Consider the following 13966-nt stretch of genomic DNA (forward strand, 5'->3'; position numbering starts at 1 on the left):
GCTGGGGACGGGGAGTGAGGGCAGACGGGGGTGTCTGGCTCGCGGGGCCCCAGAATGGACCCGGCTGAGGGATCCGGTTCTCTGGACCTACAAGCTCTGTTTTAGACCGTGTTCCTGTCATCTAATAAACCTCTGTTTTACTGGCTGGCTGAGAGTCACGTCTGACTGCAAAGTGGGGGTGCAGGACTCTCTGGCTTCCCCAGGACCCCGCCTGGGTGGACTCACTGGGGGAAGCGCACGGAGGGGCAGGGGATGCTGAATGCTCCAAGGTCAGACCCAGGAGGTGAAGCCGTGTGAGCGTCTTGCCCTGAAAATAGTCTGCCCCAAGGGAGAGGAGGCTCCCCAGAGTCCTGCCTGGCTTTGTGGGGAGCAGCTCCAGAGCATCGCCCGGGGACTCCGGGACAGGGGGTTCCCCTCGCTGGGGCTCGGTGGATCCCCAGGGGTCTGCTCTGGCTCTGCCGAGGGGGCTGACGCCGGCGTGGCTGGGGGTCAGTAAATCCCCTGGAGGCGGTGCTCAGCCAGGGATCACAGTGGCTCCAGAAGGACCCAGGACTCGGGGGGCAGGGACGCTGGGCCAGGAGCCACCGCACCAAGCTGTGCCCTTGGCAGTCCTGCCCCCACCCACCACGTGGCTCACAGCGCAGATAAGGAGGATATCAGCGGGGAAGGTGCCCGCTGCTCAGTCCCGGCGCTCGAGCCAGAGGCAGCATCACCCCTGGGCACCCGGATCAGGTAGGGGCCACTGACTCGCTGCCTGGGGACCCTGGCTCTGCCCAGCCTGGCCCCTTGCTCCCGGGGCCGCAGGGCGGTGGGACCAGGCTGCTCCAGGCCTGAGGTCCCCCCATGCGGCCCCAGAGGCAGAGAGCCCTCCTGGCAAGGGGGTGTTGGCCGGGGGTCCCGCGGGTGCAGGTCTTTCTGGTCCCGGCAGGTGGCTGGGGGCCTTGGCAGAACAGGGGAGAAGGGGAGCTCCAGGCCCTGTGGGGCCCCAGCGAGGGGCCCCTGCCTGTCCCAGCTGGGCCACTCCCTGGGGCTGTTTGCACCCCGGTCCCAGCATCTGCCCTTGGAGCCGGCAACGCGTCTGGTGAGGTCACCTTCAGCGGGTGGCTCCCTGCCTGGCCCCCTGCGCCCGCCCCTGGAGCCAGCCCAGCTCCCTGCACCCGCCCCCAGGACCCAGCCCGGTCCCCTGCGCCCGCCCCCAGGAGCCAGCCAGGCTGTGCTGCCTACCCCCTGCCCGAGCTCTGACTCCCCCTGAACTCCCCCTGCCCTGCACCTCCCACCGCACCCACTTTTCTGATAAAAGGGCGTTTGTCCCATTCACTCTTGGTCAGCAGCAAGCGGGACAAATACCCACTTCTGCCAAACGTGGGGGGCTGGCAGAGAGCGCGGCTGAGTCCGGGCTCGCTGGGGGGGCAGGCGGCTGGGGCCCTATAGCACCGGGGGCAAGTGAGTTGGGGGCCCAGGCACTGTGTAGACCTGAGTGAGACCCCCACACACCCAGCCCGCCTGTGCACCCAGCCCCTACCGTGCACACACCCAGCCCCCCCAACATGGACCCAGCCCCCCTGTGCACCCAGCCCCGCACCGTGCACACACCCAGCCCCCCCCACATGGACCCAGCCCCCCGTGCACCCAGCCCCCCCACATGGACCCAGCCCCCCTGTGCACCCAGCCCCGCACCGTGCACACATCCAGCCCCCCCACATGGACCCAGCCCCCCTGTGCACCCAGCCCCGCACCGTGCACACATCCAGCCCCCCCACATGGACCCAGCCCCCCTGTGCACCCAGCCCCCCACTGTGCACACATCCAGTCCCCCCAACATGGACCCAGCCCCCCGTGCAGCCAGCCCCACACCGTGCACACACACAGCTCCCCCAGTTGGACCCAGTCCCCCTGTGCACCCAGCCCCCCACCGTGCACACATCCAGCCCCCCCCCACATGGACCCAGCCCCCCGTGCACCCAGCCCCACACCGTGCACACACACAGCTCCCCCAGTTGGACCCAGTCCCCCTGTGCACCCAGCCCCCCACCGTGCACACACCCAGCCCCCCCCACATGGACCCAGCCCCCCGTGCACCCAGCCCCGCACCGTGCACACATCCAGCCCCCCCACATGGACCCAGCCCCCCGTGCACCCAGCCCCACACCGTGCACACACCCAGCTCCCCCAGTTGGACCCAGTCCCCATGCTTACACCCATCCCCCTACCATGCACGCAGACCCCCTGTGCACCCAGCCCCCCCACACACGCACCCAGCCCCCCCACATGGACCCATCCTCCCCGTGTGCACCCAGCCCCCCACTGTGCACGCACACAGCCCCCCCTCATGCACACAGCCCCCCACACATATGCACACAGCCCCCCTCACATGGACCCAGCCCCCTACCCAGGGCCGGCTCCAGGGTAGGGGGGAAAAAAAAAAAAGCCTTGATCACGATCTACGGCGGCAATTCGGCGGGAGGTCCTTCGCTCCGAGCAGGAGTGAGGGACCGTCCGCTGAATTGCCGCCGAACAGCTGGACGTGCCGCCCCAAGCACCTGCTTGGAAAGCTGGTGCCTGGAGCCAGCCCTGCCCCTACCGTGCGCACACCCAGCCCCACAGCTGGCAGAGGGACGCGCTGTCCCTGGTGGATGTGAACACGGGGTTGGCGGGAGGTTGTGGTGATGACAAGTGGGGCAGCTTGCCCCCCTCCCCCCCGAGTTGCTCACACCCGGTGAGAGCAGCTCGGCCAGCAGGCCCCAGCCTCTGTGAGATCCCCCCCTGCCCCCCATGTGGGGGCCCTGCTCCTCTCTCCTCCCACCCCCAGGGGCCCTGCTGCAGCCTGCCTCCTCCCCCCATGCTCCCTGGGCACTGCCAGGATTCCCCCCTGCACCCCTCCCCCACCTCCACCCCCACCCACCCACGTCACCCCCTCAGCACCCCCGTGTGTCCGCAAACGCGGGGCCCTGGCTGCTCCCCACTGCCGCACCCCCGGGCCCCTGCCTAACTCTAACCCTGCACCCCACTGCCGCACCCCCGGGCCCCTGCCGTGTGTCCCCCAACCCCGGGACCCCTGCTGCACCCCACCATCACACCCCCGGGGCCCCTGCTGTGTCCTCCCAAACCCTGGGGACTCTGCCGCACCCCGTGGCTGAGTGTGACGCCCCCTCTCCCGCAGGCCCGGCATGGCGCTCTTTGGGCAGCTCCTGGAGCCCCACGGCTACCTGCAGTCTCTGCGCTCGCTGGTGCTGGGCGTGGTGGCGCAGCTGCAGGGCACGGCCACGCCCGAGGAGCTGGAGTTCGTGCGGCGGGAGCTGGAGCTGCTGGACCGGGAGCTGGCGGGGGGCCCGGGGCTGCTGGATGACGCGGAGGTGGGGCGCTACGAGGACTGCGTGGCTGCCGTGTACGGGCAGCTGGGGGCGGCCGTGCGGGCGGGCACGGCCCACGCCCCGCGCGAGAAGGAGCTCTTCCTGCAGAGCTGCGCCCAGTACGAGCTGGAGCGGCAGCTGCTGGGGCTGTGCCGGCGGGCGCAGGGCGTCTCCGTGCTGACTGGGCGGCCAGCGCTACTGGAGCAAGCGGTCCAGGCCCACCGGCCCCGCCGCTGGCAGATGGCTCAGTTCTGCCAGAAACTCAACCTGGTGGTGGGCGCGGGGCTGCTGTGTCTGCTGTGCGAGGCCGGGCTGACGGGGCGGGACGGGGCCCTGCTGCTGGGCCGCTGGGCCGGCCGCATGGGGGCGCTGCACCAGCGCATGAAGGAGGCCGTGGGCCAGTGCGCCGCCTACTTCCAGGGGCAGGCGCAGGAGGACCTGGCCGGCGTCCTGGCCCAGGCCCCGCTGCCTGGCCCCGCCGAGGTGGCCGCCAGGGTCCTCACGAAGCTGGAGAAGAACTACGACTGGCTGCGCTGGGCGGTGATGGCGTGGGGCGGGGAGCCGCAGCCCGGCCCGGACGGGGAGCCGCAGCCCGGCCCGGATGGGGACCAGGTGCTAGCCCAGGGCAACTACATCACGGGCCAGGCGGCCTGCGGGCTCAAGGTGGTAGCCTGCTACAGTGAGAGCCCCTCCTCACTGGACAAGGGCCGCACCCACCAGCTGATCGGGGATCTGGAGTGGAAGCTGCCCAACCCGCCGCCCGAGGTCTATGCCAGCCTGGAGGCCGAGCCAGCCCGGGCCCGTGGCTACCTAGCCCAGCGCATGCTGCAGAAGCTGGCTGAGGGGCTGGGGCCTGGCGTCACCGTCCACGTGGTGCCTGGCAAGTTGGAGATGAGGAGCAACTTCCCGCCGGCCGCCTGCCTGCTGCACGAATACCGACACCGCCTGGCCTCCGGCACCGTCTGCATCTTCGGCTGAGCCGGGACGGCCAGCGGGGCCGGGGCTGTTCTGGGGGCCCCTCCCGCCCGGCTGGCCTGAGCCAATAAAGCTTCATGCTACTAAATGCTGCCTCTGTCGGTCATGCATCACCTGCCCACATCCCCCTCGGGAACGTCCCCACATGGGCACCTCTCCAAGCCGCACCCTCCCCACTCCTAGGCAGCCAGTGCTACCCCCAACCTTCAAACAGGCCCTTGGGGGGCCCCCATAGGTGGGCCAGAGCTCCAAGGGGTCCCGCTCTCCCTTCAGGACGTCACCTGGCACACAGCCAGCCTGGGCATCTCGCTGCCAGGGGCTGCTGGGAAGGGCAAAAGTGTAACAGGGTCAAACAAGAACTAGATACATTCATGGAGGATAGTGTTACGGACTCACAGATCGTGCCCACTCTTGGCCCCGTGCGGTCCGTGGGGGGTGCCCCTTCCAGTGAGACAGCCCTTCTCGGGGGTCCACTCTCTCTCGGGGTCAGGCCCCTCCACCTCCTGGAGCCGCACCTCTCGGAGCCCTAGCACACCTGTCTCTCGCCGTGGGCCCCCTCAGGGAGTCCACTCACTCTGGACCCCCCGGGCCTCCACCCCCGAAGAGGTTGATGCCCCCCCCCCCCCGCCCTGTTCTCTAGACCGGAGTGACTCTCAGCCAGCGTAAAACAGGAGGGCTTATTGAGAGTTGAACCCAGCACAGGAAACTCTCAGGGCCTCAGGCCTGGCCTCCCTCAGCCCAGCACATCCCAGTCTCTCTGCATCCAGGTGGGCTCTGCCTGCTCCCCCTCTCCAGCCCAGAGCCCCCCTGCTCCCAGCTGGGCATCTGAGATCCCCGGCCCCAGGCCCTGCCTCTGTCCATTGTCTTCTCTCCAGGTAAACAGGGTCGTAAACCGGGGCCTCCTCTCCTTGCTTCTGTCCTCTGGCTGGAACCGGCTGGTCAGGTCACTGGGTCCTCGCTCTGCAGCCCATTGTCCGCCCACTGGCCAGAACTGGCTGCGTCTCCTCAGCTGGGCCTCTGGGTCGCCAGGTCACTGGTCGCTGGGGTATCCATCCTCCCGGCCATCGGCTGGGTCCCCAAGTCCTCTCTCCGGTCCTCTGCAAAACACACTCCCTCTCCCCTCACCTCGTTAAACCAGTAACACCCAGGGAAACTGAGTCCCACCCCCTCTGCATGCAAACCATTGAAACTCCACAGAAAACAAGAAAACCCCCCACTTTGTCACAGATAGGTCCATCAATGGCTATTAGCCGGGATGGGCAGGGATGGGGTCCGTAGCCTCTGTTTGCCAGAAGATGGGAATGGGCGACGGGATGGATCACTTGATGATTCCCTGTTCTGTTCATTCCCTCTGGGGCACCTGGCCTTGGCCACTGTCGGCAGACAGGACACCGGACTAGACTGACCGTCGGGCTGACCCAGAATGGCCGTTTGTATGTTCAGGGCCGGCCATGGGACCTCTGAGACAGATGTAAGCAGGGGAATGATCCTGTTCTTGTGGGGAGCTTCCCTGGCCTGCCTGACTCGAGGGCTCCCCTTCCACTCCCCAGGGTGGCAGAGGCCTCGGACCCCCGACCAGGCTGGGCCCAGGATTCCTGGGGCTCGACCCCCAATCTGGCTGTCGTACTTAGGACAGGGCTTGGGTGTCCCCACTCCGGGGGGCTCTGTCCTGACCCACTGATCGTTGCATACAGTTCAAAGCAAACACGATTTATTACACAGCAAGTCCTTAAAAAGAAGTAGAAACTGGGAAAGGTGGAGGGAAAAGCCGTCACCCCGCTCTGTGACAGGGAATGCCAGGGCAGTGCACAGTCTGTTCCTCACCCGGCCCAGGCCCTGCCCAGGCCCTGGCTGTGCCGCAGGTCGGACACTCTCTCTGGTGGTGGCCACACGCCCTCAGGCTCTAGGGGGCAGCCCCCCCCCCCGCCCGTGGGGGTTACAAGCCCCCTCCCAGTCTGGGCTGCAAGGCCTCTTGGCCCGGGGGCATCTCCCTGCACTGGGCCCTCTGCCCAGGGTCTCTCTCACTCTGCCCAGCCGGCGGCTCAGGGACTCGGCTCCAGACGGCTGCAGCCCCAGCTCCCGCCCCCAGCTCCCGCTCCCAGTCCCCAGGCCCCCCCCCCACCGCCCTCCCCCAGATCCAGCTCCCAGTCCCACTGCTGCTCTGCCTCCAGCTCCCGCCCCCAGCTCCAGCTCCCAGCCCCCACCCCCAGTCCCACGCCCAGCTCCCAGCTCCAGCTCCCGCCCCCAGCCCCCACCCCAACTCCAGTCCCCAGCTCCCGGCCCCCACCCCCAGCTCCCTGCTCCCATCCCCCACCCCTGCCCCCAGCTCCCAGCCCGACCTCCAGCTCCAGCCCCCACCCTCAGTCCCACGCCCAGCTCCCAGCTCCAGCTCCCGCCCCCAGCCCAACTCCAGTCCCCAGCTCCCGGCCCCCACCCCCAGCTCCCTGCTCCCATCCCCCACCCCTGCCCCCAGCTCCCAGCCCGACCTCCAGCTCCAGCCCCCACCCCCAGTCCCACGCCCAGCTCCCAGCTCCAGCTCCCGCCCCCAGCCCAACTCCAGTCCCCAGCTCCTGGCCCCCACCCCCAGCTCCCTGCTCCCATCCCCCACCCCTGCCCCCAGCTCCCAGCCCGACCTCCAGCTCCAGCCCCCACCCCCAGTCCCACGCCCAGCTCCCAGCTCCAGCTCCCACCCCCAGCCCAACTCCAGTCCCCAGCTCCCGGCCCCCACCCCCAGCTCCCTGCTCCCATCCCCCACCCCTGCCCCCAGCTCCCAGCCCGACCTCCAGCTCCAGCCCCCACCCCCAGCTCCACCCTCCACCCCCCACCCCCAGGCCCCGCTCCCAGACTCCACCCCCAGCTCCCAGCTCCCGCCCCCATCCCCACCCCCAGATCCAGCTCCCACCTTCAGACCCCACCCCCAGCTCCCGCTCCCACCCCCAGTGCCCAGCTCCTGTTGTACTTAAAGTACTGCACCGGATCTCCACATTTATCAGTAATACATGTATTCATTAACACTGTATCATATGCATATAGATATAGTACACTCACACACACATAAGCACACTCCGTTTTGTTGTTGTTACCAACTAGTTGCTCCCCTTAACTGCACTGGCCAGGTGAGTTAGATGGGGGAGGGGTGGAGCCGGATCGACGCTCCATGTTGACAAGATGAGACCCGGGGTCCTCTGCAAGACACCTCCCATTTATATCCTTTAAATCGGCTTCTGTACCCAATGACTGGAAGTTAGCTAATGTAACGCCAATATTTAAAAAGGGCTCTAGAGGTGATCCCAGCAATTACAGACCGGTAAGTCTAAAGTCAGTACCGGGCAAATTAGTCGGAACAATAGTTAAGAATAGAATTGTCAGACGCATAGAAAAACATAAACTGTTGAGCAATAGTCAACATGGTTTCTGTAAAGGGAAATCGTGTCTTACTAATCTATTAGAGTTCTTTGAAGGGGTCAACAAACATGTGGACAAGGGGGATCCAGTGGACACAGTGTACTTAGATTTCCAGAAAGCCTTTGACAAGGTCCCTCACCAAAGGCTCTTATGTAAATTAAGCTGCCATGGGATAAAAGGGAAGGTCCTTTCATGGATTGAGAACTGGTTAAAAGACAGGGAACAAAGTGTAGGAATTAATGGTAATTTCTCAGAATGGAGAGGGGTAACTGTCACGGAGTATTGGGGGACTCAGGGCCCTGCACCCCCGGCTTCCTGCGATTCACCATGACTCTCAGCCAGCCAGTAAAGCAGAAGGTTTATTTGGATGACAGGAATACAGTCCAAGACAGGTCTTGCAGGCACAGACAACAGGGCCCCCCTCAGTTAGGTCCAGCTTGGGGTCCCAGGGCATGCCAGCCCACCCCCCTTGGGGGGTCAGAGCCATCTCTGCCTCCCAGCCATCTCTCCAGCCTCCTTCCAGCCTGCTTCCAGCACTCTGCCTTCAGCGACCCCTCCCACAGCCTTTGTTCAGTTTCCCGGGCCCCGGAGTCATCTGACCTCCAGCCCCCTCCTGGGTTCTCATGTTACAAGCTCAGGTATGTTCCCTTGGGCCGGCTCCCATCCCCCGATGCAGACCATCCTAGTCACACTCCCCTGTCAGCATTCACACACCACAGTAAGAACAGTCCCAGTTCGTCACATCTCTCCCCCCTTCGAGACCGAACTGAGCGGGGTCACTTTAGCCAGTGACCTGGGGAAGTTCGAACCTACCCCCGTTCCCATGGATGCCCCCGCATCCCTCCAGTTCCTTGGTGGGAGTTACACCAGGCCCCTTCCGTTCCACGCCCCCCCTTAGGTCGGGGGTGCTTGATGGCACTCGCAGTTCGCATGTGGGAAGGTTTATGCGGCCTGTGCCCTTTTCCCACCCCCATACCTCTGGGGTTCCAACTGGGCTGTGGTCTTCTCCCAGCGCTCCAGTCTGGAGGTCTGTGCTTTGGGCTCTCTTGGTTTAGAGCCGCCCTTTTAACCTTGGCCACCCTCTGGAAAGGATCCTTTATGCTGGGCAAGGGTCCTAAAGCTGTTTTCCCCTTGTCCCAGGCCTTCCTCCCCCTCTGACAGGGGTCACAGGATCCGCAGTACTGTCGGACAGTAACAAAGACCCCAGGCCAGTAAAAGCTCCGTAGCAGCCTCTGCTGGGTACGCCAGGTTCCCTGGTGCCCTGAGAGGGGAATGTCATGGGCCCGGCACAGCAGCTGGCGGCGATACTTCTGGGGTACCACCAGCTGCCTCCTGATCCCCCCTGACTCCATTTTCCCTGGGGGAGCCCATTCTCGGTACAGGAACCCCTTCTCCCACAGGAACCTTTTCCGGCCACCTCGTCCCATGGTCTGTACCGCATTGAGGTCGGCCAGGTCCCTTATCTTCCGCAAGGAGGGGTCTCTCTGTAACTCGGCCTGGAACTCAGCAGCTGGGACAGGGATGGCCACCTGCTCTTTCTCGCCCGCTGGGTCCGAAGCTGCAGCCTCCCTGAGCCGCGTCCCTGGGCGTTCCCTCCCCACCAGGTTAGGGTCCTGCGCCTCAGGCAAGGCACCCCCCCCAAGGCCAGGGCGCAGGGCCCCTCGCCGGCTCTGACTGCGGGTCACAACCAGTGCCTTTTGGGGGTTGCTTGGCCAGTTCTCCAGGTCCCCCCCCATCAATACCTCAGTGGGCAAATACGGGTGTACCCCCACATCCTTGGGGCCCTCCTTGGCCCCCCACTTCAGGTGTACCCTTGCCACGGGCACTTTGACTGGTGTTCCGCCCACCCCCGTCAGGGTCAGGTAGGAGTTGGGCACCACCTGATCTGGGGCCACCACCTCGGGCCGGGCCAGCGTCACCTCTGCGCCCGTATCCCAGTATCCATTGACCTTCCTCCCATCCACCTCCAGGGGAACAAGGTACTCTCTCCGAAGGGACAGCCCCGCGCCCACCGTATAAACCAAAAACCCTGAGTCTGGGGCATCCAGCCCCCTAGAGGAGCTGGCCTGGGGCCCTTCTCTCTCTTGAGCAGTTGATAAGCTGCCAGCCCCTCTTGCGTGAGAAGCCTGCCCCTCGTCCGTCTGGGCCTCTACCAAGTTAACCCTATGCGGGTTCGGTCTGCTCAGTCTGTCCTTGAGCTTGGGGCACTGGGCCCGAACGTGGCCTCTTCGGCCGCAGTAATAGCAGCTCATGTCCTGTGGGTCCCCTCGAGCCGGTCGGTTGTCCCTGACGCTGGGCATTCCCCGTGGGAGGGGATTCCCCATATTCCCTCTTTGGGAGGTCCCAGGGTGACTCTCTCTCTGCATCACGGCGGGCCTGTTCCTTTGGGGCTCCTCCCTGCCACCCCCTGACCGGCTCTTTACAAACTCATCAGCCAGCTGCCCGGCGTGTCGCGGGTTCTCTGGCTTTCTGTCCACCAACCACAGCCTCAGGTCGGATGGGCACCGCCCATACAGTTGCTCCAGTACCAGCAGTTTAATCAGGTCCTCCTTCGTCTGGGCCCCACCAGCCCACTTGCTGGCGTATCTTCCCATGCGGACGGCTAGTTGCAAATAGGAGATCTCAGGGGTTTTATCTTGACTCCGGAACCTTTCCCGGTACATCTCAGGAGTCAGCCCAAACTCTCGTAGCAGGGCCTTTTTGAATAGTTCGTAGTCCCCTTTCTCTGCCTCTCCCAGTTGGCGGTACAATGCCACGGATTTGGGGTCCAGTAAGGGGGTAAGGACCCGGAGTCTGTCCGCGGGATCCACCCGGTGCAGCTCGCAGGCCGTCTCAAAGGCCTCCAGGAAGTCATCCATGTCCTCCCCCTCCTTGTATGGGGCCATGACGCACTTATCAAAGCTCCGTGCAGTCCTGGGTCCCCCCTCACTCACCGCAGCCGGGGGTTCGCTGCCCTTCAATCTCGCCAGTTCCAGGTCATGCTGACGCTGTCTCTCATTCTCCTGTCTCTGTCTCTCTTTCTCCTCCCGTTCACGCTGTCTCTGTCTCTCTTTCTCCTCCCGTTCATGCTGTCTCTGTCTCTCTTTCTCCTCCCGTTCATGCTGTCTCTGTCTCTCTTTCTCCTCCCGTTCACGCTGATGCTGTCTCTCTTTCTCCTCCCGTTCATGCTGTCTCTGTCGTTCACGATCCTCCAGCTCTCTCAGTTTTAGCTCTTTCTCCCATTCCAGACAATTCCACTCCCCGGATGCCGAACGTCGCCGGGAGGATCCTCTGCTGCCCGGCGGGCTTCGCCGGGGGGACCCCCTGCTGGCCGGGGGGGTCACGGCGCCTTCGGTATTTGCTGGGCTCCTCCCCACCCTTCCCCTAGGCATAGGAAGGAGGGGTCTCGGGAAGCCCTCAGCAGCCGGCTGACCACTCCCAGCTGGGACAGACACTGGTGCCTGCGCTGCATTTGCCAGGCTGCTTCCCTGAGACACAGGGATCAGTTCATTCGCGCGATCTTCCGCCTCCAGCTGGGCAATGAGCTGTTCTTTGGTGAGCCTCCCAATGCGCAGCCGCCTCTGCTTGCACAGCTCCACCAGGTCGCTCTTAAGCCGCTTGGCATACATCTTCCTGCTGGCCACTCACCGGCCTGTGTGCTCACAGCTCCCCACAGTTCCCAGGGGGACCCCTAGTGTGCCAGCCCTTCTCGAGGTCACCACCTCTCTGCCAGGGTCGAGCTGCAGACTCCTCCGCCCCTGGGACCACTCGCTGCGATCCCCCCGGGGGACCCTGTTACTGCAAAAGTCCTTCTCGCTGGTCACACACTCCCAGGGGTAATAACCGTCTCTCTCCCACTCTTCAGCAGGCCTGGTCCCCGTCAATCCCCCTTCGTTTTACTGCTCCCCAGTCACTTACTGCAGGAAGCGCCGTCCACGGGGTGCAGTAGATCCCACCTCTGCCACCAGTTGTCACGGAGTATTGGGGGACTCAGGGCCCTGCACCCCCGGCTTCCTGCGATTCACCATGACTCTCAGCCAGCCAGTAAAGCAGAAGGTTTATTTGGATGACAGGAATACAGTCCAAGACAGGTCTTGCAGGCACAGACAACAGGGCCCCCCTCAGTTAGGTCCAGCTTGGGGTCCCAGGGCATGCCAGCCCACCCCCCTTGGGGGGTCAGAGCCATCTCTGCCTCCCAGCCATCTCTCCAGCCTCCTTCCAGCCTGCTTCCAGCACTCTGCCTTCAGCGACCCCTCCCACAGCCTTTGTTCAGTTTCCCGGGCCCCGGAGTCATCTGACCTCCAGCCCCCTCCTGGGTTCTCATGTTACAAGCTCAGGTATGTTCCCTTGGGCCGGCTCCCATCCCCCGATGCAGACCATCCTAGTCACACTCCCCTGTCAGCATTCACACACCACAGTAAGAACAGTCCCAGTTCGTCACAGTAACTAGTGGTGTTCCCCAAGGGTCAGTCCTCGGACCGATCCTATTCAACTTATTCATAAATGATCTGGAGAAAGGGGTAAACAGTGAGGTGTCAAAGTTTGCAGATGATACTAAACTGCTAACGATAGTTAAGATCAAAGCAGACTGTGAAGAACTTCAAAAAGATCTCACAAAACTAAGTGATTGGGCAACAAAATGGCAAATGAAATGTAATGTGGATAAATGTAAAGTAATGCACATTGGGAAAAATAACCCCGACTATACATACAATATGATGGGGGCTAATTTAGCTACAACAAGTCAGGAAAAAGATCTTGGAGTCATCGTGGATAGTTCTCTGAAGATGTCCACGCAGTGTGCAGAGGTGGTCAAAAAAGCAAACAGGATGTTAGGGATCATTAAAAAGGGGATAGAGAATAAGACTGAGAATATATTATTGCCCTTATATAAATCGATGGTACGCCCTCATCTCAAATACTGCGTACAGATGTGGTCTCCTCATCTCAAAAAAGATATACTGGCACTAGAAAAGGTTCAGAAAAGGGCAACTAAAATGATTAGGGCTTTGGAACGGGTCCCATATGAGGAGATATTAAAGAGGCTAGGACTCTTCAGCTTGGAAAAGAGGAGACTAAGGGGGGATATGATAGAGGTCTATAAAATCATGAGTGATGTGGAGAAAGTGGATAAGGAAAAGTTATTTACTTATTCCCATAATACAAGAACTAGGGGTCACCAAATGAAATTAATAGGCAGCAGGTTTAAAACAAATAAAAGGAAGTTCTTCTTCACGCAGCACACAGTCAACTTGTGGAACTCCTTACCTGAGGAGGTTGTGAAGGCTAGGACTATAACAGCGTTTAAAAGAGAACTGGATAAATTCATGGAGGTTAAGTCCATTAATGGCTATTAGCCAGGACGGGTAAGGAATGGTGTCCCTAGCCTCTGTCTGTCAGAGGATGGAGATGGACGGCAGGAGAGAGATCACTTGATCATTACCTGTTAGGTTCACTCCCTCTGGGGCACCTGGCATTGGCCACTGTCGGTAGACAGGATACTGGGCTGGATGGACCTTTGGTCTGACCCGGTACGGCCGTTCTTATGTTCTTATAGCAGCTTCCTTCTCACGCAAATCTGTACCAGCTTCAAAATCTGGGTCTGTGGCCTTGGTCCTTTGTGCTGCTTCCTTCTGGGGGTGTCCCACTGCTGTTCAGAGGGTGTTCCCAAAGGAAGGTGCTCGCGTCTAACCCCCGAGGCCGTCAGGATGTCTGCTCTTCTCTCCTGAGCCCACTGGACAAGTTTTATTGCCCTTGGGTCTGGCTTCCATCCCCTCTCCAAGGGTTGCAGCTGTCTGGAGGTGCTGCCTTCCTCATTCACACCTCCATTCAACAGGGCAATTGATTAAGAGTGTGTGTGGGGCGGGGGGGGGGGGGGGGGAAGAGATCTTGTTCCACTCCTAGCAAAAAGACATTTTTCTTTTATCTTATTCTATTCTTAGGGGCTATAACATTATACTAAGGGCAATGCAAGGTTTCTATATGAGGCTTTGATAGAAAGTTCCCATGAAAACAGGTCACACGTGGGTAGACCCACTACAAGGTTATATGAAGAGGCACAATGTGAAGTCATATGAAAATGATCAGAGATTTATCTACACTCCCACCCTCAGCCCCAGCTGCCAGCTCCAGACCCCGCCCCCAGCCCCACCCCCAGCCCTACTGCGGCTCTGCCCCCAGCTCAGCCCGGGTCCCTGCTCCCCCTTAGCTCGGCCCCTCTGGCCCAGGCAACCCCAGCTCACACTGAGGACGGCCCC

General features: G+C 62.3%; 1 protein-coding gene across 1 annotated transcript; it reads left to right on the top strand.

Annotated features, from left to right (window-relative positions):
- The first annotated feature begins 258 nt into the window (after positions 1-258).
- LOC122173381 (uncharacterized) lies at positions 259-4414 on the top strand. The gene is made up of 2 exons (XM_042847825.2): positions 259-732; positions 3161-4414. The coding sequence occupies exon 2, from the start codon at positions 3168-3170 to the stop codon at positions 4326-4328; it is 1161 nt and encodes a 386-aa protein (XP_042703759.1). The 5' UTR covers positions 259-732; positions 3161-3167; the 3' UTR covers positions 4329-4414.
- Positions 4415-13966: the final 9552 nt, after the last annotated feature.

This window comes from Chrysemys picta, chromosome 1 (assembly GCF_011386835.1).
Source record: "Chrysemys picta bellii isolate R12L10 chromosome 1, ASM1138683v2, whole genome shotgun sequence".
Taxonomy (NCBI): domain Eukaryota; kingdom Metazoa; phylum Chordata; order Testudines; family Emydidae; genus Chrysemys; species Chrysemys picta.

What these genes read in the sequence shown, in the direction of transcription:
- LOC122173381 (XM_042847825.2), top strand. Translation starts at nt 3,168, where the DNA reads ATGGCGCTCTTTGGGCAGCTCCTGGAGCCCCACGGCTACCTGCAGTCT.